The sequence below is a fragment of the Catharus ustulatus genome, chromosome 1, assembly GCF_009819885.2.
Source record: "Catharus ustulatus isolate bCatUst1 chromosome 1, bCatUst1.pri.v2, whole genome shotgun sequence".
Lineage (NCBI taxonomy): Eukaryota > Metazoa > Chordata > Aves > Passeriformes > Turdidae > Catharus > Catharus ustulatus.
This window is the reverse complement of record NC_046221.1, coordinates 61,196,860-61,220,047: the sequence shown is the minus strand read 5'-3', so window position 1 is coordinate 61,220,047 and position 23,188 is coordinate 61,196,860. Positions and strand designations below refer to the sequence as shown.

The following is a 23,188-nucleotide window of genomic DNA, read 5'->3' as shown; positions in this document are numbered from 1 at the left end:
GTTTAGTTCTGGATTCCTCTGTGGCAAGCTGAGCTCACTGACAGAGAACCCCAAATACTCACTAATCCTCTGGAAGGAGCAGATGGTCCTGTGGGTCCTGGTAGTCCAGGGGGTCCTGGCAACCCCTCACCAGGATCACCCTGAAGTAGGAATTAAGATAAATCAGCAAGGATTTAACCACATAAAGGCTATAAGCACTAGCTACAATCTGTGTGGATTTCCAGTCACAAGAGTGGCTGCTTAGATGTTGTGAGCAGGATTGGACTTTGTTCATTTCTAAGACAAGCTCCCAAGGAACACGATCTTTGCATTGGCAGTGGAAGAAAGATCTCTTCCTTTTCTAACTTCTGCAATGAATTTGCAAATGTACAAGCAGCTTTAACAGCATTAGGCAGTGCATAAGTCTTGCCAGAATAAGGTTTAACTGTGGATCTTGCATTTTTAGGGTATATTATATACGAAGCCTCGCCCTGCCCCCCAAGAAAAACCAAACCAAAACCAAAACCAAACCAAAACCAAACTAAACTAGACTAACAAACAAACAAACAAACAAAAAGTCAGTATGGTCACACCATCGTACTCCATCTGTAAATTTCTTGATTTTATTGCTACCCTCTCTAATGCTTTTTTCAATACCACCACAACATGATTTTTCTTCTGTGTGTTGACCTTTATCTAGTGCCAACACAATGAAAGACCCTGTTCAAATATGTGTCATTTTCTCTCATAATTACTACCATTTCTTATAATTTGTCTTTCTTACATCACCTCTGACATTTTGCTGAGGTTAGTTTGAACTGCTTCAGCTTCAGATGTTTGTGACTTTTAATTTTTTTCTGCTCAAGTCCAGCATTTTTCACTCGAGTCAAGAGTTGAGGTTTTGCCTCCATCAAACTGGGCTTTACCCTCTAACCTGGCAGTTTGCTATCTGGGCTTATGAGCATTTTAATTGTGTTCTCTAAATTCACATATTCAGTTACATAGCAGGAAACACTGACTTTTAACTGCCTCTTGGTCACTTGCTCGTTATGCTTGAGAGTTCATTAGATAAATGTATTCATTCAGTTCTTTGTTCCCTGCGGCTTTGTCAAATGGTTCCTATAGTGATACTTCAGTCATATCCACAGAGAATGTGTTTAATTAATTTGGGGCTATTTTCACTGTCTGCCAGCGTGCTCATTTACAGATGCTCTTCATTCATTTTAACACATCCTCGCTTTTTTCCAATGACTATTACATTAGTTCCTGGCAGTGTTTGGTGCTTGTTTTCATGCAATTTCTTCCCCTTTGTGTGCACTGCAAGGTGGACAAAATCCCCAGGGTCATGGTCATTTTTAGGAGGCCTGACTGTATCCATTCCCAAGGAGCATCTCATGGCTGTATCTCTGCACAGAACATGGACCACAGTGGAAAAGTGACAGCCAGCTCCCCACTCTCCACCTATATGTAGTCCCCCATTCACTCCTGGCTTTCCATTTTCAATGAGAAGAACCACAAAGAGGAAGGTGGATCCTACTACTGTTCCTGAAATTTAAATGTTATTATATTGAAAAAAGTGCTGACTGTCTTTAGACAGCACAACAGTTTTGATTTTTTTTGTGTGCACACATCAATTCTTTAAGCTTTGATCGCACTGCCAACACAACTAGGCCTAGGAAATCACACTGATTTGGATACTGAAACAATTTTCTGAAGAGCTGATACCTTAAAAGAGGATCAGAGCAGTGTCTTCTTGTTTGTCCTGTTTTTACTGCAGGAATTTTGTCTGTTTAAAGTATTGCCAAGACAAAGCTCTGCATTTGAAGCTGTCAGCTTTCCTTAGTGCTTTTGAACCTATTGTTAGGATTTTTAGCACTTGTTTGCTAACTTCACAATGTCTCTTTGAAGTGCCCCTTGAAAATACTAGTCCAATTTTAAAACGAAAAATTAAACTTAAGATGTTGTTACTAAAGTAGCCATAAAAGTAATTAGGAATAGACTACTGGAGTATTTTCCTTTCCAATATTAACTTTTGCTCTCTAAGCTAAGCTACGTCTCCTGCTGCTAGAATGCTCTCTTTCTGATGGCTACTCTCATCAGTAAACTAAGGCTGGATGGCCTTTGGCTGTGAGGTCAGCTGGAACAGACTGGCTGGGCCCACTGTCCTTAGTTGCTTGACTCTGGGACTTCTTTTAGCCCTGCATGTTCAAAGCTAGTATTTTGAGTATGCTTTTTTGGTGCATCTTGCATGAAATAACATTAGACATATAGTGAAATCCATCAGCATGAGTATTTGAAAGTAGAAAGCTTACTGGGATGGGAGTGGAGGAGTACAGAGCCAACCTGTGCAAAGTCTCGTCTTGCAGCATACTGAGAGCATTTAACAACTGATGCTGCCCTGTCTGACTGAGATCTATTTGGCCAAAACATTGTCAGGGACCATGCCTGCAAGTCTGAGCCCTCAGCAAACCAGTCAGTTCCTGGGCCTGTTCCATTTGGCAGTGTAGGTGTAGCACTTGCTGCTGAAGATTGGAATGACCTAACAGGAGCTGCAGCTGCAAAATAAAATGCATTTGCTAATTTGCACTTTGCTTATAAAGAGAAGAACTGTAAATACCCATAATCTTGGCATCTCTTCCATTTGCTTTCTTTTCATTAAAAGAATCCTGACTGATTTTACGGTTATGTCAGTACCAAGTACCCTAGAAATAACTCTGTCACAAGAAGGATCAAAGCAGAAACCTAAAAAGCTAATTGTCAAGTCACGTTTACCTGCCTGTAATGCCTGTTGACAACTGATAAAAAGTTTTGCTGATAATCTGCCTTCCCAGCTTGTCTGTCCTGAAGGGCCTGTATCCATACACTGCATCACTCCAGTAGTGAGCAATCCCACTATATCTCTGTAACCTCTAACCCTGCAGCTGTGCACGGACTTGAGTCCTCCTGTTTGTCTCCTGTGCTGCCTGGTTTTGTGAATGTGTACCTGAGACAGGTCTCAGAGAAGAGTAAGATCTCCCCATCACGATGTACCTGAGATGCTTCCTGACTGCCCCACTTGCCTTCACTTCTCTACAGTTTAGGAGAGCCCTCTGCTCAACATATCTTTCCATTACAGCTGGACATAGAGATGGGGGGTTGCCATGCAATCTCCTGTACTGGAGATGAATTTTACCTTTGAAACTATTCTGGATCATTTCAAATGAATCTGAATAGATGAGATTTATATGGGTCATGTCTGTGAATTTATGAAGTCTGTATTGTTTTGTTAAACAGATGAAAGGGATTATTAATTTGACACTTGGAGTTACTATCTGTATGTCGATTTTGTGTACAACATGTACAGTAAATTCATGAATACAAGCCGCACTGAGTATAAGCCGCATCTCTGGGTGCTGGCAAATATTTTGTTTTTTGTCCATAAATAAGCCGCACCTGAATATAAGCCGCTCTGTCGTTCGCAGTGAGGACCCGCGTGCAACAAAGTTGCCAAATACTAACAGAACGACGACAGGGCGGGGTTTACTGGCTCAGCTAAGGCTGTGCAGGTTCGGCCCGCTAGGGGCTGCTGACGGGGCCAGGTAGCCCAGCCCGGCGCTGCCGCTCGGCGGGGCCACTGGGGGCCAGCCACCGCTGCCACTGGGCTCGGTCACCATGGCCCGGCGCTGCCCTGTGGTGGCAGGCAGGGACGGAGCCCCCGCTGCCTCCCCGGGCCGCGGCAGTGGCAGCCCGGGTCCCCCACCGTCTCCCAGAGCCACGGCAGGGGCGGCCCAGGTCCCCCCTCTCCTCCCCGGGCCGCGGCAATGGCGGCGCGGGGCCCCCCCCGTCTCTCCCCGGGCTGTGGTAGAGGAGAGAAGGAAAGAGCTCTCCTGCCTCTCTCCCTGCCCCCCGTGCTACCTGCAGGCAGCCAGGCTCCACCTGCGGTGCAACAGAGTAGCAATTTGTAACAATTGCAAAATGCCGACTTTGCAGCAGCTCGGCTCTGCACTCTGGCTGGCTCTTCTGAGGTTGTAAATGTCAGAAAATTATTCACATATTAGCCTCTCCTGAATATTGGCCGCATTTCCAGTTTAGGAGCAAAATCTTAGTCAAAATGCTGCGGCTTGTATTCGTGAAATTACTGTACTTTAGTAATAGATTAATCCATTACATCTCCCTTCATCTCAGAAGAGATACAAGCTGTTACTTTAGGTGGTTTAACTCTTATTTCAATTATGCTAATTTCCTAAGGGTAATATGATTATGCTGCCTCTGTTAAATCACCTAGCCAGTAGAGTAAGTTGCCCAGAGCAGTTATATACAACAATTGACTTTTCTTTGTTAAATGTTCAATATATCATCCTTAGCTCTTCTGTGAAAGCCCAGCTTTTTCTACTGCTGAAGTTTATTCACATTCTTGAAAGATACTTACGATTCTGGTATGGTGCCATCCAGCCATTCATGGATGAACAGTAGGATGTTTAAGTTCTTCCTGTGATTCCATATTTTTATGTCACTCTCAGAATGTACCAAATTAATGCATGTCCAAGAATAAATAGTATCTGGTTGATTGTTGGTATTAACAGGACACATACCTTTTCACCTTTTGGGCCTGCTTTTCCTTTCAGTCCTGGCAACCCCTGAAGTCCATTTTTACCCTAAAAGGAAACAACAGTTTTAATTAGACATTCTCTTTCATGCAGGTTGAACAGGCTGTACGTTTAGCAGCAGAGGCTGGATATTAAGGGTGCTAGATTCTAACTCTTGGTTTGTGCAGTGGGAGGAAGTATGGAATTTGGCACAGAATGCCCCTGGCAGTGCCCAAAATGTGCCTCTCACCCCATCTACTCTTCCCACAACAAAGTGGCAGAGAAGCCTGTTTGGGGGATGCAGGTGGAAACACCTGCAGGCTGCATTTGGATTTGGCGGAGTGCCAACAGGACAGCCACAGCACTGATGGAAAGGATTTTTAAGATTTGTAGCGCACTACTGCCAGCTACTGCTCTGACTGCACAAAATCATACCATTAACTTAACCCTGCTCCCACCATCTACTAAAACTTTTTTTTTTGTTAACCAACCTGAATCTATTCAGCTTCTACCAGCTAGGATCCTTCCTGAGGACACACCTCTGACAGGCAATGGGGGATACTAGATAGCCTTTCACCCTATTTTCCATTCTAAACTTCACCAGTCAAATTAACCCCAAATTATCATTCTTTACATCTTTATATTACCTACATACAATATGCATATGTTCTTCCTATAGAGGCTTATTCACTGGCTAGAAAGAACTCCCACCAGCTTTAAAGTCAGTGCTACTATAAAATGGGGTTGCTTATGAATTCAGTTAGCACACTCAAGAAAATATTCAGAAGGCAAACAAATTGTATTTTCCCACTGGCATTTTGGGAATCTGGACAGCTGTGGTTATAGCCTCTACTGAACAAGTTTTAGGACTGCCCTAATTTTAAAGATGGGTTATATAAAGTCATTAGGGAGAAAAATGTATCTCTAGACTGAAGGGTGTTTTTTTTCCTATGATGATTTTTCCTGTAGAGCTACTGGTAGCAGATTCATAGAAAAGTAGCAAACACATGACCAAGATAAATACAGAACATGCTAATTTCACTGCTGAAGCCCCATCAAACCAATAGTAAAGTTGCATGGGTATATGTAAGATTGGAGCCCAGATGCACATGGACAAAAGCCTAACTACAAAAAAGTACAAGACACTGTCACAAGATGCCTATGATAGAGAGCAGGATTGTTTGTCACAAGGACAATACAATTGGATTTTGAAGCATTTGAATTATATTTGAGAAATTTTCTCTAAGAATATTGGTTTAATAGAATTTTATTGGAAGACATGCTGCATGAAGGTAGTCAGGCTTCCATTAACACATAAAATATAAACTTCTTGTCCAAAACCACCTTAATGACATATAATCTGAGTTTTGGCTAAATATTTGCAAACCTAGCTACATTTCTTTGAAGATACCAGTGTCTGAAGGCAACAGTGAGAAAGGAGCTCAATAATGCACCCTGTGAATGACCACTGAATTATTTTTTTAATATCTTAAGCCACACCAGTTTCATTTAAGTTGCAGGTGACAGGAAGGTTCAGGAGGCTCCCAGCAGTGGCACATGTTAGTACAGAAAAGAGGACCAGGCATGGGAATGGTGACAGCCTCTGGGTGGTAAAGTCCTGGAGAGGGGAAAGATGCACAGCAGCAGAAAAAGAAAGAAAAAGAAAAAGAAAAAGAAAAAGAAAAAGAAAAAGAAAAAGAAAAAGAAAAAGAAAAAGAAAAAGAAAAAGAAAAAGAAAAAGAAAAAGAAAAAGAAAAAGAAAAAGAAAAAGAAAAACAAAGAAGCCAGGCAGTCGAACATCAGTAGGGACAGATATGGAACAGCAGCTAAGGTGTGCACAGAATATGACAGCTATGGGTTTGTTTTTGTGTGCTTTGCTGGGCAATTCCTCACACAGAAGGTGCATGTGTAGGCTATCAGCAGCTTGTGGTGCATTGACCCAGGGGTGGGAGTTGTCTGGAGAAGCTGGGAAGGAACACCCCAGGAAGAGGACAGCAAATGTGACAGAGAAGGTTAAGGCAGAGGAACTCAGAGAAAGGAAAGCATCAATGTTGAAGCAGAAGATGCAGTCAAATTACTGTGCAAGGGTAAAGGGGTGAGAGGTGCATCTCAATTAACTCAAATGTACTCTCAATTAACTACAAAGTTAATTGCAGCTGAGGTTAGGAGCAGGCAACATGGAAGCATGTGTCTATGCAGGGCCAATGAAGGGATGTGAGTATGTCCCCTTTTTGAAATTCCCCTCTGCAAGAGAAGCCAGCCTCACCAGACCTGAATTCCTAGTACAGCTGCTTATGCTATACCATGCCTCTTACTTTCTTTGCAACTGGGAAATAATAAAATTCTCTTAGAAACCTGGATTTTGCTGTTGAGGATGTCAACTACAGCACCAGAACTGTCTTCCAAAGAGAGAAGATGAAAAAAACACTTTTCTGCTTAAACCTCAATGTACCAGAGCCTCATTAAAAATATTGTGTTTTTCTTAATTCAGTTCACCAAAATATGTATAAAGGAATACTTACAGGTAACTCATTTTTACCAGAAGTGCCCTAAAATAAAACATCTTTGTTAGAAAGATAAATAAAACACTGTAACATAGAAGTAACAAAAGAGAAGAGTAATTAATTAAATTGTGATGTGACATGCAGGGACAAAATGAAAAACCAGAACTATATCAAACACTGTGGCACAGTGGGATGTCTTGCACCTCTCTTTAATCTTGTGCTGATAGTTCACAAAGATTTGAGGTGTGAAACATCCCGGATATGGAGAAGCCACTGAAGGAGGCCTGTGTGCTCTGCACCTTTGTGCACACTCAAACCTGGCAGCTGGGAGGGTGCTGCAGTCCTGCTCAAGGAGTTGGAATTGCTGCTCTGAGAACATTTGTATGTTGGCACAGCAGTTGTTTGCCTTTGCTTTCTGGTGTCACTCACCAGGCCCCTGCCCCAACGCTTGTGCAGGGCAGGCAGGATCCTCCTGAGCTGCTGGGCTAAAGCCCATCTCATAGAAGGGTAACTGGTGACTGTGTGCAAGGCTGTGCAGTTCCAGCTCTCCATGCACATGTGATGAATCACCATTACCCTTTCTAAAATACAGGTTTTCTTTCAACAGAGAGAAAATACTCACAGGCTGACCAAGTTGCCCAGGTTTCCCTGGAGATCCAGGAGGTCCTTGATCTTTATTTTCCACATCTTCTATTCCTGACCCTCCTAGAGACTCTGTGGACCCATCCTCTACTTCCTCACCTTTCTGGCCCTGAGTAATTAAAATGTGAAATATGAAAAATATGTTGTGTTACTTTGCCCATTTATCTCTCTTCCCTTTCCCTCCCACCCCTTCCCTTTCGCCTACACCCCTTGCTTTGTTCAATGCAGTCAGAACCTGACAGGCACCATACAAACTGTATATTCCATTCAGCGAAAGCAATCCGTATTAAAGATCATTCATGCAGCTACAAATAAGTTGCTCTCTGAGCTGGCTACCTAGATGCAAATGATAATGATCTTATTTCATATCCCCATGAATCTGCACAGTCTAAGTCAATAGTGTAAGTTTGAACAATTACAATTTTCACATGCTCTGTCTGTCAGGGAAAAAATTGTGAGAGTCAAGATAGACATGTCTAGGAGTGTTTTAGCCAACTTCCCCAAGATCCACGACTCTAACAAAGGAGGGTTGCATATTGTTTAAAGAGTGGCAGGAGGTGAAACAACAGTAACAAAGAGTAAAAATTGTCAACAGAAAGGCCAAAATATTGCTAAACATTAGTATTTGGTCAAGAGAAAGTAATAATAGCAAAAGAAATAATTTAAATATTCCAGGAACAAAATAATACCTTCCAGGAAAGAAGATTGGACATTAATACATATTTAAATTAAAAACCAGTACACAGAACAAAACATGTAAGTCAGTATTGTATTATGAAATAATCCCTAGAATTTACCCACATTTTAAAGCACCAATAAAATATTTTGAGTTCCATTAGCAGCTACTGAAAGTAGGAGGGATGAAATATAATAGCTGCAAAGCATTTTAAGGTTAACAGGATGACAACTTTCAAAGGAACTATAATCTGATTTTTAAAAAAACCTTTCTGGGATTTGCCAAAAGAACAGGTCCCAAAGACCAGCATTTTTTATTTTTTAAACTTTTTTTTATTTGTTTAAATCTGGACTCATTACTCATTACAGAATTTTTTTCCGCCTGGAAAAGCATTAAAAGACAAACTATTTAGTTAAGCTGTGGGTAGAGATCATAGCCTGAATGAGATAACAGGATTGTTGGTCCAGTGTTAGAGTGCTGAAGGAGATAGCAGATGGCATGGCAGGACCCCTCTCGATCACCTGCCGAAGATCTTGGGAGTCTGGGCAGGTTCCTGCTGACTGGAAGACAATCAGTGTTATTCCAGTCTACAAAAAGAGTGTAAGGAAAGATGCAGAACTACAGATCTGTTAGCCTAACCTCAGTTCCTGGAAAATTAGGGAGAGGATCATACTGAATACCATTGAAAAGCATTTAAAGAATACTGCACTTATCAGAAACACTCAGCCTGACCTCACAAAGCAAAAGTCCTGTTAGATAATTTGGTAATCTGGGTAATCTGGTATGTTTCTGTGGTGAAGTCACTCACATGAAGGATGAAGAGACAGAGGTAGATGTAATTTCCCTGGATTTTTGTAAGGTTTTTGATGCTGTCCATCACAGCATCCTTCTGGACCAATTTTCCAGCTGTGGGAGGAGTGGGTTCATGGTGTGCTGGATGAAGATCTGACTGAAGGGCAGAGCTCAAGGGTTGCAGTGAACAGGGTCACATCTGGCTGGTGACTGACTGTCACCAGCAGTGTTCCTCAGGGATCAATCCTAGGACAGTTATGTTCTATATATCTCAGGGATCTGGGTGCAGGAGTTGAAGGCACCAGAACAAGTTTGCTACTGATTCCAAACTGGAAGGGCTGCTGACTCTCCTGAAGGACAGGAGGCCTTGCGGAGGGATCTGGATAGATTGGAGCGTTGGGCAGTGATTAATAGCATAAAACTAAACAAGAAAAAATGCTGGATTCTGCGCCTAGGCAGGAGTAACACTGGGTACAAGCAAAAATTGAAAGAGAAGTGGCAGCAGCAACTTTTTAAAATTATTATTTTCTAAATGATTGGTCATTACTATAATATATATTCATCCTGGGTATCTGTGTAGTGAAGAATATTTAGAAATTGAAATAAGATTAAGGAGAACTTGTAAAGATAAGTAAGTAGCAAAACTACGTGTCACAATAGATTCAAGTGTAATGTGTCACACTGCTTAAATCAAGAATTTCTGTTTAAGAAAAATGGTCCAAAAATGAAAAAAAATAGAAGATAGTAATAGTTTGTCTGATATTCAGTTTTACTATTTATTTATATAAACTATTACAAGAATAGCTGCTTTAAAAATATGTGAATGCAGGCATGAAAATGATAGAGGAATTATATTTGGAAGTTCTCCGACAAATACTAAAACTTCTTATATGTCAGCTCCAATGGATGATACTTAACTTAATGTTTCACAACATGCTACATTTTACCACAGTAGACACAGGAAGACAAGAAGACCCTGAAAAGGAGCAACTTAAACACTTGAACTAAACATACATAGTGTGGAAATTTTATTCTAAGTTTCTCTCATTCATGACACTGTGTGTTTTCTGGCAAAAAGAAACTGTCATAACTTGCTGTACTTTCAAGCAATAAAAAGAATGAACTCTTGGTATAGGAGTCTCAAGGCAAAAGGAAGGAAAGTTCATTATTTATTTTTTGCTTAGACAAATCTGTGGTGGCTTTTGGATTAGGAATGTTAATTAATAAAAAATGTACTTCCAGCTGATTATTTTGAAATATATCATCAGGCATTCCAGTAACTCACAGGATTCCAAATGGGTGATCTACATAATTCTAATTTGCAGGATCACACAGAATTCAGGTTGCACACTACCTTACATATGCAATATGTTTCAAAGTCCAGATTTTCCTGGTTTTGGGACTAAAAGATTAGGCATATCATAAACCCATTATACAAACCTCCTCTCTGCTTTCTTCTGGCAAAACACCAGCACCAGAACCATCTTCTTCTCTTAACATTTTCTGTGTGACAGGGGAAGACTCAGTGCTGCCTTGTCCAGTTTCCATGACAGTTGAATCTAAATAAAATAATCACTTATTAATGAGAGAGCAAAACAAAACCTGCTCAGAAGTATTTATCAGAGACAGATGCTGTGAGTTGTATGAAAAAAGAAATCATTCAGATTATGACTAAAATACATTTTCCAAAGATTAATATTAGTAATTTTAGTACTCTGAAAATTTTAAAAGAAAAGAAAAAAAAAGAAAGATGAGAGTAAAATTTCAAAACATGTCTATTTTAAGGTCAAGGACTGTATTGCCTCCTCATGTTTTCCTCTAGTCTAATAGTTACCTATTTGCCATCCATGTAACACAAAAAAATTGGAGTAAATTACAGCAGGTACTATCTGAAGTACGTATGGAGTTTAAATAGCAGCATTGTCTTTGGCCTGATTAATATAAGTAGCTTTTCTTTTTGTTTTCTAGGAGTATCCTGAAGTTGTCCTAGCAGGGAGAACTGGATTCCTCACTGCATTATGCCTTGCTGTCATTGGTTAGCTGCCTACACTTGCACCCAAAACATTCCCCTGGTGCTCTAGGCACAGTCACATCCTTTGGAAGCAATAGAAGTAGTAAATAGTTGTTTATTCCATGGCAGGATTCAGTTTTACATGGAAGGCTGGTCATCAAATTAATACTCATGTTAAATCCCTTTTAAACATGCCACGTGGCTTTAGAGCCAGCAGGACTATTTGCAGAGGCATGACTCAAGGGATGCCATGCTTCTCACTGACCTGAGCAGAATGAAGAGAATTTTTCTCCTTTCACTCCTTCTGCCTAACACTTGCACTTTTATTGGAGTGTTGCAGATTGTCACAGCAGGGTCAGTTTCTTAGTTTTATCCAAGTACTTTTTTAAAAAAAAAATTAAAATACGAGGTACAATTCTGTAACTGAAACATCCACACTATAGAAGGGTAAATCCCTTCTCTGCATGTTTAACAAAAATGAATCTGAGATAAGCCCCTCCATAGAGGGAGAAGTGAGAGATGTGATGTACAGTGGCTATAGTTGCTACCACTTACTTTCACTGCTATTAGTAAATTGCAGTTTAGCGGACTGTACAGTAATTTCTCGAATACAAGCCGCACCAATTTGACCAAAATTTTGGTGGAAACCCGGAAGTGCGGCCAATATTCCGGGCGGCTAATACATTAACAAAATTCTAAAAGCTGCCAACACGGAAGTGAGAGCCCGCGGCAGCCCCAAGCCAAGCTGGAGCCCGGCCGGCCCCGGCAGAGGTGGGAAAGCCTGGCAGAGGCGGGGCCAGCAGTGTGGGGGGCGGGCGGCAGAGCCTGAGCCAGCAGGGCGGGGCAGGGAGGGCGGCAGAGCCTGAGCCAGCAGGGCGGGGGAGCCCGGGAGAACTGGGGCTAGCAGTGCAGGGGAGCATGGCAGAAGCAGGAAGGCCGACGGGTGGGGCTGCCTGGCAGCGGGGGAAGCCCAGCAGAATCGGGGCCAGCAGCGTGGGGGAGCCTGGCGGTGCGGGGGCCTGCAGTGCCGGCCAGGGCGAGGAAACGCGGCGGTGGTGCAGACGGGAGGGGGCGGCCGGCGAGCCCGGCGGCGGGGCTAGGGAACGCGGCGTGCCACGGCCGGCGAGCCCGCCGGCGGGGCTAGGGAACGCGCCGCGGCCGGCGAGCCCGGCGGCGGGGCTAGGGAACGCGCCGCGGCCGGCGAGCCCGCCGGCGGGGCTAGGGAACGCGGCGTGCCGCGGCCGGCGAGCCCACCGGCGGGGCTAGGGAACGCGGCAGCGGGGCGGTGCTGACGGGAGAGGGGGGCCAGCGAGCCCGGCGGCGGCGGCAGTACCACCCGGCCAGCCCCGCCGAGCTGTGGCGCTGAGCTGGGCCACCCGGCCCCGTCGGCAACCATGAGCGGGCCGAGCCTGCCTGGCCCCGCCCCGAGCCAGTAAAGCCTGCTATGCCGCGATCCTGTTACTAATTGGCCAATTTGTGAAAGCTGCGCACGGATTCTCGCTACGAACGAAAGTGCGGCTAATATTCGGGGTGCGGCTTATCTATTGACAAAGACAGCAACATTGTCGAGGCACCGGGGGTGCGGCTTATAATCCGTGCGGCTTGTATTCGTGAAACTACTGTACTTTCAAAGACCAAATGCTTAATGTGCCAATTCTTTTCTAGTGCACAGGATGTCCAAAACCATAGGATTTTCCTTTTCTGGCCACACTAAAATTACAGTGGCTTTCCATATGCAGGGAAATGATGAACTCAAAACCAGAGAACATAAATTACCCCACCCCACAAAAAAAAACCCAAAACCCGAGGCAGTGCCTTGTTCTTTAAATTTAGCTGCTTCTGAGGTTTCTTCTGATCTGTGATTTCCAGAGAAATCATTCTCTTCCAAATAAGACAATATGGTTGGGGGGGCTTCCACTGGCTCAGCCAACGTATCTTCGAGCTAAAAAAACAAAAAAACAAAAAAACAAACATCCCAAAGAGTGGTTCAGAGTAAAGGCTTATCACATGTTCTAAAGGAAGGATCACTAGATTTCCTTACTCAAAGCACAGTAATCAGAACTACCACATCTATGAAGCAAACCAGAATTCTGAGAAAAACTAGTGTAATACCTTTGGACTCCATTCCCCCAAAGCAAGGGATGTACATTTGACAAACTGCCCTATGTTACAAAGTAAAGATGTGCCCAAAAGTATGTATTCCACCATCACCTGCTGAAACCAGGTGGGGCAGTGATTCTTGTCTGTGTGGAAGATATCCTCTGCTAATGGGCCATCTGTTAAAAACCAGGTGGGGCAAAGTTATCTTTCCCACAACCTGTTATTCCTCCAGGAGATATCATCTGTTAATGGGCCATTGAGTCCCACTGCATGACTGTTAACTTTACATCATCCCATTGTGAGATGCTCCACCCAGGGGGAGGAGCCAAACATTTCCTACCTAGATAAAAACTGAGATTTGGAACACCAAGGCAGCCCTTACCCACTGGTTTCCAGAGGACAAGCGCTACCAGACCTTTCTACAGGATCACTACTTCAACAAGACCACTTCATCTGGACTACTACTACCACTCTAACTAGTCAGGTTGCATTCCGACTCTGTCAGTAGTTTTTCTTTTCTCCTATTGCATGTATTTTATTTTTCTGTCTCTCTCTCTTTTTTTTTTTTTTCCTTTTCTCCCTATTAAATTGTATTTCTGACTTGGAGTGTCTCACTGGTTTTGCTTTCAAACCATCACATATACTTATAGAGAGGGAGGAAACCACAAGCAAAGTACGCTTGTCAGAGACTGCATTTCAATTAGGACCCTGGCTTGTTTCATTCCAGCTCAGCACTGCTTAACCTATTAAAGTCTCGTTATTTCAACCCACGAGTTTTCTGACTGCTCTTCCAATTCTCTGCCCATCCCACTGGTGGGGCAAAGAGTGAGTGTCTGTGTGGTGCTTTGTGGCCAGCTGGGATTAAACAACATCTTTCAGAAGGAGGAATAATAACCAAAAATTCAGCTATTGCTGTGTGTAATTTTGAACAGTGCAGTAAATTCGAAGATTATTAAACAGAAGTTGAAAACAAAAGCTAAAAGAATTTATATTTATCCAGATAGAGAAGCTAGACATCTTTCCTGAATTAGCTACAGTTTTATCCAAATGAGAAAAAGTCAAGGCACAGTAAGATTTTGTGGTGTGATATAAAATGCAGAGGAGTCATCTAGCGCTCATAATCCTAAGAGGTGATTTTGCTGCCATTTTAAAATCCCTACCTGGCTGCAGAAATTCAGAAAAAGTAAAATGCAAATCCTGAATCCAGTGAGGAATTACCCCACGCAGCGATACCAGTTGGGGTAGCTGCCTGTCTCTTGATCACTTAGAGAAAGATGACAGAGCAAGGACTGCCTCAAGGCTCAAAACAATCTTATCAATGTGTAGAAGATCCTGACAAGAGGGAGTGAAGAAGACAGGACCAGATCCTTCTCACTGGCTGTAGCCAGGGAAGGGAAAAGAGACAATGGGCAGGCATTAAAATACAAGAAATTCAGACTCTATGTCAGAAAAAACCCTCCATTGAAACAGAGAGGTTGTGGAGTTTCCGTTCTTGAGGAAATCCAAAACCAGCTGGCACTGAACAACCTGCTCTCTGAGCAACCTGCTGTATTGGGCTCTGCTTTGAAAAGAGAATTGGACAGGGCAGTTTTCAAAGGTCCCTATCATACTAAACTAGTCTGTAATTCTGTGCAAAGCACAAGGCAGGCCAATGAGTTCAATGAGCTATATGTAAAAGGCAAAAAAATTTGTAGAAATTTATTTAAACACATCAGGAGCAGGAGCGTGTGTCAATACTCAATAAAGTTATAAAAAGAGTGATCAGAGAATTTGAAGTCTATAAGAGAAGAAAATAAGGTTTTCTTCCATTCATGTTGACCTTGGAAGAGTTAAAATGCCTGCAGAAAAATGTTCTTGGGAAACTCAGCAATGGATATGACTAAAACTGAAGCTTTTGTATGAAAAAGGCAGGAAACACAGCAAGTGAATGACAGGACATCACAACCAAAAAGGTTTTGCCCATGGGTTCTGTAAGATTCAACAGTGAAAGAGATGAAGTCTGTGCAATATCAGACAAATGTGAGCATGGTTTCTGTGAAGTAATTTCTCAGAAACCTACTGGTTTTCTCTAAAGGAACTACTGAGAACTTGTATTAAAAAGAAGAATGACACAAGCAGCAGGGAAAGCTTCATTGTGAGGAATGTGCTGGAATATTTAAGCCTGGCACAAAAAGTGAGGAGGACGTGATGTGTTAGAAATCTCTGAATATGGCAAGAAACAGCTGTTTACTCTGTTGTCCAGTTGATTAACCACCAAATGAGTGCTGCAATTAGTATGTTCAAAAGGGCAAGAAAAAGTGCATGTCCTTCACAAAACATGTCATTAAATTAGCTAGAGAATTCTGCAGCAGGAATCAGAGGGTGCTAAAATTCTCATTTGTTAAAAAAATCCCAAACAACAAAGCAAGAAATTAAAGGATGAATAACTCAGCTGAGTTCCACTAACCACATATACTCTTGGCTCAAGCATTTCCTGAGATAAAAACTGATTCAGAGTAAAAGAGTGTTCCCAGAAAGTGTCATATATATTTTCCCAATCTTGTATTATACTCTTTTCAAGATCTGTTTGCTGATTGTTGTCAAATATGCCAGAATTTTTATCTGCCACTGTGCCGTCATTCTCATGAAAGGGTGCGTGTTGTTCTCATGGGAGCCTTTGGAAATTGCCAAATATGAAAGCTACTCATCAAATCTAGACTCCACCCTTTAAAAGAGTAATATTAGAACAGAATTTTAAAGTAAATAAATGAAATAATTTTACCCTTATGGGAAGACGAGAAGGTGCAAGGGCTTCTTGTGCCTCAGAACCGTCATGGTCTTGAATGCTACCATTGCCACTGCTGTCCCCTGAAGCCTGTGAAAACCCAATTATTGGGAGGAAGTTCATAAAAATCAGGGAAGAAAAGCATGATCTCCAAGGAATTGGTATTTAAATGCAGATATATGCCCCTTTTTTGGTTGGTGAAGGCATTTCAGTATTTATATCATTCCATGAAAATGACCCTTCAGAAAAATAAAAGCCACAGTTCATTTCCTGAAAGGTGTTTAAGAAATAAATAAAATAAAATTATACTTTAAAAAAAATAGGTTTGGGGGTTGTACAGGAAAACAAAATCTGCCCCATAGATAGTTTTAAGTATGATACAATTTTTTCAAGGAAAAATTCTACATTTAGTGTTATGAAAGATGTCAAATGGAAATTTACTTTGAAATTATTGAGGAAGTGTTTATAAGAATACTTACATAAGGGTCATCATCTTCACAATGATCTTCAGTAGCCCTTGGGTCAGATTTGATTGTCAGATGTTGAATGGATCCCTATATGGAACATCAAAAACATTTCAAGGAAGTAGTATTTTAAGTAGCATGTGTGAAGGGGAGTGAGGGTGGAGGGGTGGGAAATAAACAAAGCAACAAAATACCTCAAACTGTGTTCTGATGTACTTGGAAAATGATCTGAAGTACAAAATTCCATTACAATAATGGAATAAAAGATATTAAAATATATAAAGATATAAACATGTTCACAAATTTTTCTTTTGCAAAACGTAGAGCAAATGGAAGCTGCCAGAATATAATGACTGTCATGTCCCAATGACACTGTGATCACCACACTGCATTGTTAGTGCCCCAGCTGAAGGATCTAGTCCTGGATTACGTCATACACTCTGTAAAACACTGTCTGCTTTTTTTAGTTAAAAACTGCATAACAGCTCCAGAAGTGGCATGTGAAAACCCTAAAAATGGAGACAAAGGATGGGAGGGGAATACCAATAAGTGATGAAGTCAGTCAGGAAGAAACCAGTTTAAAACTTTCCAGAGAGGAAATAAAGGAGATGGATGCTTTGATAACAAATGTTTCTTTTTTCAGAGTCACAAACTGTACTTCTCAGTCTGACACGTTGAAGGAACAGTAACAATTTCATTTAAAACTTTTAACTATTGTTTCTGCAAAGACTCAAAGTGCTTTAAGAAATGTGGGGGATGTTTCCTTATTACAAGATCTCACAGAGTTAGATATGATGCACAATAGGGCACAAATGTAACACGCAACCTAGAATATTTTAGAAAATAATAAAATTTGTGATTCTATCTTTAAAAATCTGCTAGGTAGATTTATCTACCTTTGAAGACCATGAAACTCATGCACTTGGTGCATCCTGATTTTGCTGGTGTTCTGAGGCAATAGCCCAGTAATCTCAACATCCTATTTCTCTCAAAACTTAATGGGCAACTCAGATATTGAACGATGTCAGACTGACGGAATAGTTCACTGAAAAATCATACATGAAAGGAAGCACAACCAATTAAGCAGTCTCCTGGAAGTCATCTTTTTTTTTTTTCACTGTACAAGTGAATCACATTTGGAGAACACATTTTTCTCCTCTTGCAGCCCTGGATGGTAAAAAAACCCAAAATGTAGAGATCTAATGTTCCCCAAGTGTTACTGCTAGCCAATTCCTTTAACTAGGAAAGTCACGGACCATTCGGCACGATAGGCATGGTAGGTATGAGATATTTAACTTCCTCTCTGGGTCTTACAGCTGCTACTGCCTTCCCTGTAAAAACTAGTTTACAGCATCTGGCATTATCACTGATTCAGTTATACTTGGTTGTTGTCGGGTTTCTACTTTTCTTTACAAGCATCAGGGCTAGATTTTCCTTTAGTTTCAACAAAACTGATGATAGTTATGTCCTTTTGTGTCTGACAACCAGAACCTTAGACATGTGAATTCCCACTAGCCAGAGAAAACCAGCATCTGACGTCTATTCATTTGCACAATCTGCTATGATTCGTTTTGGGCAATTAATGTAAACAGTTCCTGGCATAAGAAGAGAGTTTGAATGAGGTTCAAACATTAAGTTTTTCTACTCAAAAGTAATTGTGACATATGATGCATGAAGAAATAAAGGCACAGGAACTAGAGTACAAGTCACAATCAGTGTTAATGAAGCACTCAGAATATTGGCTGAAATTTATGTTCTCAATACAACATACAGAACAGCCTGTTTAAGTGGAAATGCATTACAGTGTTATCCACCAGGCATTTCTCTCATCATATTTACAGATTTATTGGTGATAATCTCAACCAGTGATCATCACATGTGTTTTCCAGGTGGGATACCAAGGTGGTTTCCTTTTCTTGAATGTTTCTCAATCCTACTTAGTGATCAGGCATCCACAACACTCCTATTTGCCTAAGAAAGGTAGGACCAACATGCAGTTTTCCTACATATCACTTTCCACCCTTTATTTCTTGCTAATCCATATAGTTCTGTGATTCTAGGTGCTTAGACTAGTCAGAAAAATTATAAAAGTACATTAAACTCACTGCTTACTAAGTGGAGTTCACAAGCTGCCAGTATACCTGAACTTCGGAAAGAACATCTTTATTCCCTAAAGAAAAGGATCCACTCTGTTTTGTGCTGCTGCGTGACTAATTTAGAAGAGATATTAACCTCACAAAACACAGTACAAGTTCTGAAGTGCAGGAAATATAAAAATAGGGCAGATAAAGTGTGACATTTTCCTTTCCATTTGATGAGTCGATCTCACACATAATGGCTGCTCTCAGTGACTGAGAATTTCAGTCAGGATGCAGCAGGAAGGAAGTTTGCCCTCAAGCTAAGAAGGCTTGGGAGCTTTGTATTAGTGGTTTTGGTGCATTCTATTTCCTAAAGCACCTGATAAGCTTCAAATAACACAGATTGTAAAAATACACCCTTATCTTCCAAATATATTTACCTTTGATGACATTCTCCTTCTGATGCTGAATATGAATACCTAATAATAAGCATTTGAAGCATTGGCTTAATAGTAAGGTATTCTCAAAAATTAAGAAAATGAATTCTCTGAAAACTACCCTTCTTAGAAAGTCCATAAAAATTATGTGACTTATTTACTTTGAGATTTCTAATATTCATACTGAAGATTTGGCTTAATATATGGACTATTAACAAAATTCTGAGGCTCTCAGAACATTTGTATATTAAACCAGAGGTTAAATAACGTCACTGTCCAAACCCAACTAGGTATGGAAAATGCAAGCTATATGATTTGACCCTTGCTTGGGATATAACCACTGTGAGCAAGGTTTCTTGGGTAGAGAGTACATGCATTAAACACTGAGGCATGGAAATTTATCAGACAGCACTTACTGTGAACTTTTCCAGTCCTGTGGCTCCTGCATTACCAACAAATATCCCAGAGCCAGATTCAAATGTCAAGGTTCGAGCAGACCTTTGAAACTGAAGTCTCTGATATTCTTCACAGTCCATGAACAAAGCAACATCATTTCCCTCAACAGTCACTGTGAATTTATTCCACCTGTTAGTCATCACCGGCACTTTAAAGGAAGCAGCCTCTCGGGAGATATGGGACCCAGGCTCCGTGTAGTACATGATTATTCTCTGGGTGCTGTCATCAACTGGTGAAATCCTCAGTCCCAGGTAGATTGTCTTCTGGAAGGCATCTGTTATTGCAAAGAGCACTCCTCCACGGTCGCTGTTTGGTTTCACGGTCACCACGATGGCGAAGTCCCGGTAGAAAGGCGATGGAATTATGGCACTGGTCAGCCGGCCAATGTTGGAGTCTGCACCAAAGCTGTAAGCTGGGAAACCTCCATAGCCCGTGACAAAGTACACAGAAGGAGGAAGAGGGACTCCTATCAATTCCGTGAGGTCAAGGTGTCCTTTTGCGCCTCGCTCTGTGCATGAGAAAAATTGTGTTATTTACCCTTAGGTACACAGCCCATTCGATTTACATGATTTAAGAAAGGCCTGTGAAACTGAAATGCAGTGTTGTAACACCAGGAACGTACTTCTGATACTTCAGGCCACAGTCCAGGTAGTGCTTAAACACATTCAGCTATGTACACACGTCATTTTCTGTCCTTTGACTAACAGAGATTACTCCTATGCTAAAGGAAGGCACATGTAAATATGTGGTGACATTGAATGGCAACAAGTATTTCCTACAACTTTAGCTGTCCATAAACTGCAAAAACTGCTGAAGGTGCTTCCATAGTGGACGAGTAACATTTGATTTCTTAAATACATAGAGGTCCTTTTTTCTCACAAAGGCAGCAATCCCTCTCTACAAACAGCGTGGCAGTTTCACAAAACAGGATAAAATTTACAGTGCGTTTGCATTATCCCTTGCAGTTAGCTATGTCTACAACAGAGATTAGATTTTATTTATGCCCTATTTTCACATCTATTTCCTTAATTGTACTGCATACATAACAAATACTGTTCAGCAATCAAAACTCAGTTTTGAAAGAAGAGTACAGTAATTTCACGACTATAAGGCGCACCCTTTTGACTAAAATTTTTCCCTCGAACCTGGAAGTGCGCCTTATAGTCCGGTGCGCCTTATCTGATGTACAAAGCGGCGAAATTTGCCAAACGGGAAGTGTGAGCTGAGAGCCGTGGGGGGAGCTGGAAGTGCCACAGCAGCCGGCTGGGGGCGGGCCCAGAGGCCCGCGGCACTGCCCCTGCCGGGTGGAGGCGAGCCAGGGGGCCCGAGGCACCGCCCCTCTCCGGTCCAGGCAGTCCCGGGGCCCCATGGCTGCCGGGTGAATGTGGGCTAGGGAGGCCGCAGCACCTGCCTTCCCAGGTCCAGGCAGTCCCGGGAGCCCATGGCTGCAGGGTGAATGTGGGCAAGGGGGGCCGCGGCACCCGCCTTCAGGGGTCCAGGCAGTCCCAGGAGCCCATGGCTGCCGGGTGAATGTGGGCTAGGGGGGCCGCGGCACCCGCCTTCCCGGGTGGAAGCACTCCCGGGGCCCCATGGCTGCTGCGTGAATGCGGGCTAGGGGGGCCGCGGCACCCCCGCTCCTGGGTCCAGGCAGCCCCGGGAGCCCACGGCTGCCGGATGAATGCGGGCTAGGGGGCCAGCAGCAACCCCGCTCCTGGGTCCAGGCAGTCCCGGGGAGCCATGGCTGCCGGATGAAGGTGGGCTAGGGGGGCCGGCGGCACCCCCGCTCCTGGGTCCAGGCAGTCCCGGGGAGCCATGGATGCTGCGTGAATGCGGGCTAGGGGGCCGACGGCACCCCCACTCCTGGGTCCAGGCAGTCCCAGGGGCCCATGGCTGCCGGGTCCAGGGTGGCTCGGTGGCTCGCGGCACCGCCCCTACCGGGTGGAGGCGGGCCCAGGGGCCAATGGCTGCCGGGTTGAGGCGGGGCCTCGGCCAGCAACCACACGGGGTGAGCTGGGGGCGGGGCCTCGCTGCAAAAAAAAAAGTGCGCCTTATAGACCGGTGCGCCTTATCTGATCTACAGAGTTGCGAATTTTGCCGAATCCGGGGGGGTGCGCCTTATAGTCCGGTGCACCTTATAGTCGTGAAATTACGGTATTTATGCTTTGGCAAACAAGCAGAATTACATATCTCTGCCAAACATGCCCAGAGAGACAACTTCTACCAGGTAATGAAGGAGCAATGTCAACAGCTAAGTATCTGCACCCAGTTTTAACTAGAGCCTTGGGAAGGCACACTAGCAGCACACCAGAAACACAGCTACCAATTTTCTTCTTCTAAGAAGTAAAAGCAAGAAAAGGTAACATTTTTAATCATAGTGACTCATTCAGGACTTAATCCATACAGAAATCCTCTTTCAATTTTTAAACTTATTCAGTTATCTGTGACTCTAATGTCTATATAGGCTGAATAAATCCAAATGGAATAGTAATGGAAAAAGTATGACAATCCATCTGAATACCACAAGCAAAATGAACTGAAAAACTTTGCTTAAATACCTGATTAAAATCTGGCAAAATAAAAGAATCTTACTCTTTGCTCTGTAAACTGGCATGCTGGTTCTGATAAAGAGTTAGAGATTTTATTCAGCTGCAATGTACTTCTGTTACTCATTGCTCATATGCAGGACCAGCTTGGAATATGCACGGCAAAGTGTTTTCCATTGTATTAGTGGCATTTCAAAAAAATTGCAAAGTGTTCTTCCTATGCTAAAGATGTTATAGTACAGTTGAATTAAATCCTAATCTATCTTCTCTGTACCTTATAATCATAGAATCATAAAAGTTGGAAAAGACCTCCAAGATCATTGAGTCCAAATATTAACTCAGTCCCACTGTGTTCATCACTAAACCGTGTCCCCAGCTACCACATCCACAAACCTTTTGAACAGTTCCAGGGGGAACTCATTAACTCAAAAAAAGGTTGATGTGATTCATACAGAAACAATTGCATGCAGAAATATTTTTGAAAGTATAGATGTTTTGTTTAGAAACAGAAAAACTAGCTCCTCATCCAGAAACCAGATCCCTTTGGCACTTTTAAATGCTTTGCCAGATAGATTTTTTCCCCTTCCCAATTGCTTAAAAACTGGATATATTTCTTTTCTGGTCAAACACAGCTGACAATATTTTGATTGTGAGTCTAATATTGGGTCATGTTTTCTATTCACACATATATACACATAAAGGAACCTGCACTACAAACAAAATACATAATCCATTACACAAGGGTAAGAAGGAAAACAGTGATCTTGAAGGATAATATAGGACCTGTACACAGATTCCAAAGCTACATGTGAAGAATCATGATACTGTGACCAAGAAAGGACATGGACAATATCTAAGGTCTTCAGCAATTAGGCTTGGACAGCAGGATGCATCCCAGGAGCGAAATTAATAACTATAACTCTAGTTTCACATTTCCCATTCTCAAGGGAAGATTTGGTGATTGGAGAAGAGCCTGTTCATTCTCCCCACATGAGTAGAGCTGCAGTCGAGTTTCAGTTTCCCAGTCACTTACCCAACAGTGACACACAGAGCCCCAAACACGAGCTCGTTTAGCCTCTGAGACAAAAAAAAAAAGTGTTTGCAAAAGGTGGCAGCAAAAGACAGCAAAGAGCCAGGATTTTCATTCAAGTAAAATAAGTCAGAAGGCCCAGGAAGT

The 23,188-nt window shown here is 42.4% G+C and overlaps 1 protein-coding gene across 2 annotated transcripts in view; it reads right to left on the bottom strand.

Moving 5' to 3' along the window:
- The window catches only part of COL15A1 (collagen type XV alpha 1 chain), a 125,353-nt gene that overhangs the window by 64,700 nt on the left and 37,465 nt on the right, over positions 1–23,188 (bottom strand). The window contains exons 3-11 of one of the 2 annotated variants that reach the window (XM_033081819.1): positions 19,429–19,976; positions 16,513–16,587; positions 16,031–16,123; positions 12,985–13,111; positions 10,599–10,717; positions 7,671–7,799; positions 7,067–7,093; positions 4,551–4,613; positions 63–140 (exon numbers count right to left, since the gene is read on the bottom strand). In XM_033081819.1, the coding sequence (XP_032937710.1) occupies positions 63–140; positions 4,551–4,613; positions 7,067–7,093; positions 7,671–7,799; positions 10,599–10,717; positions 12,985–13,111; positions 16,031–16,123; positions 16,513–16,587; positions 19,429–19,976 (1,259 nt within the window). The remainder of the gene's footprint in view (positions 1–62; positions 141–4,550; positions 4,614–7,066; positions 7,094–7,670; positions 7,800–10,598; positions 10,718–12,984; positions 13,112–16,030; positions 16,124–16,512; positions 16,588–19,428; positions 19,977–23,188) is intronic. The other variant, XM_033081826.1, reaches the window with a different exon arrangement.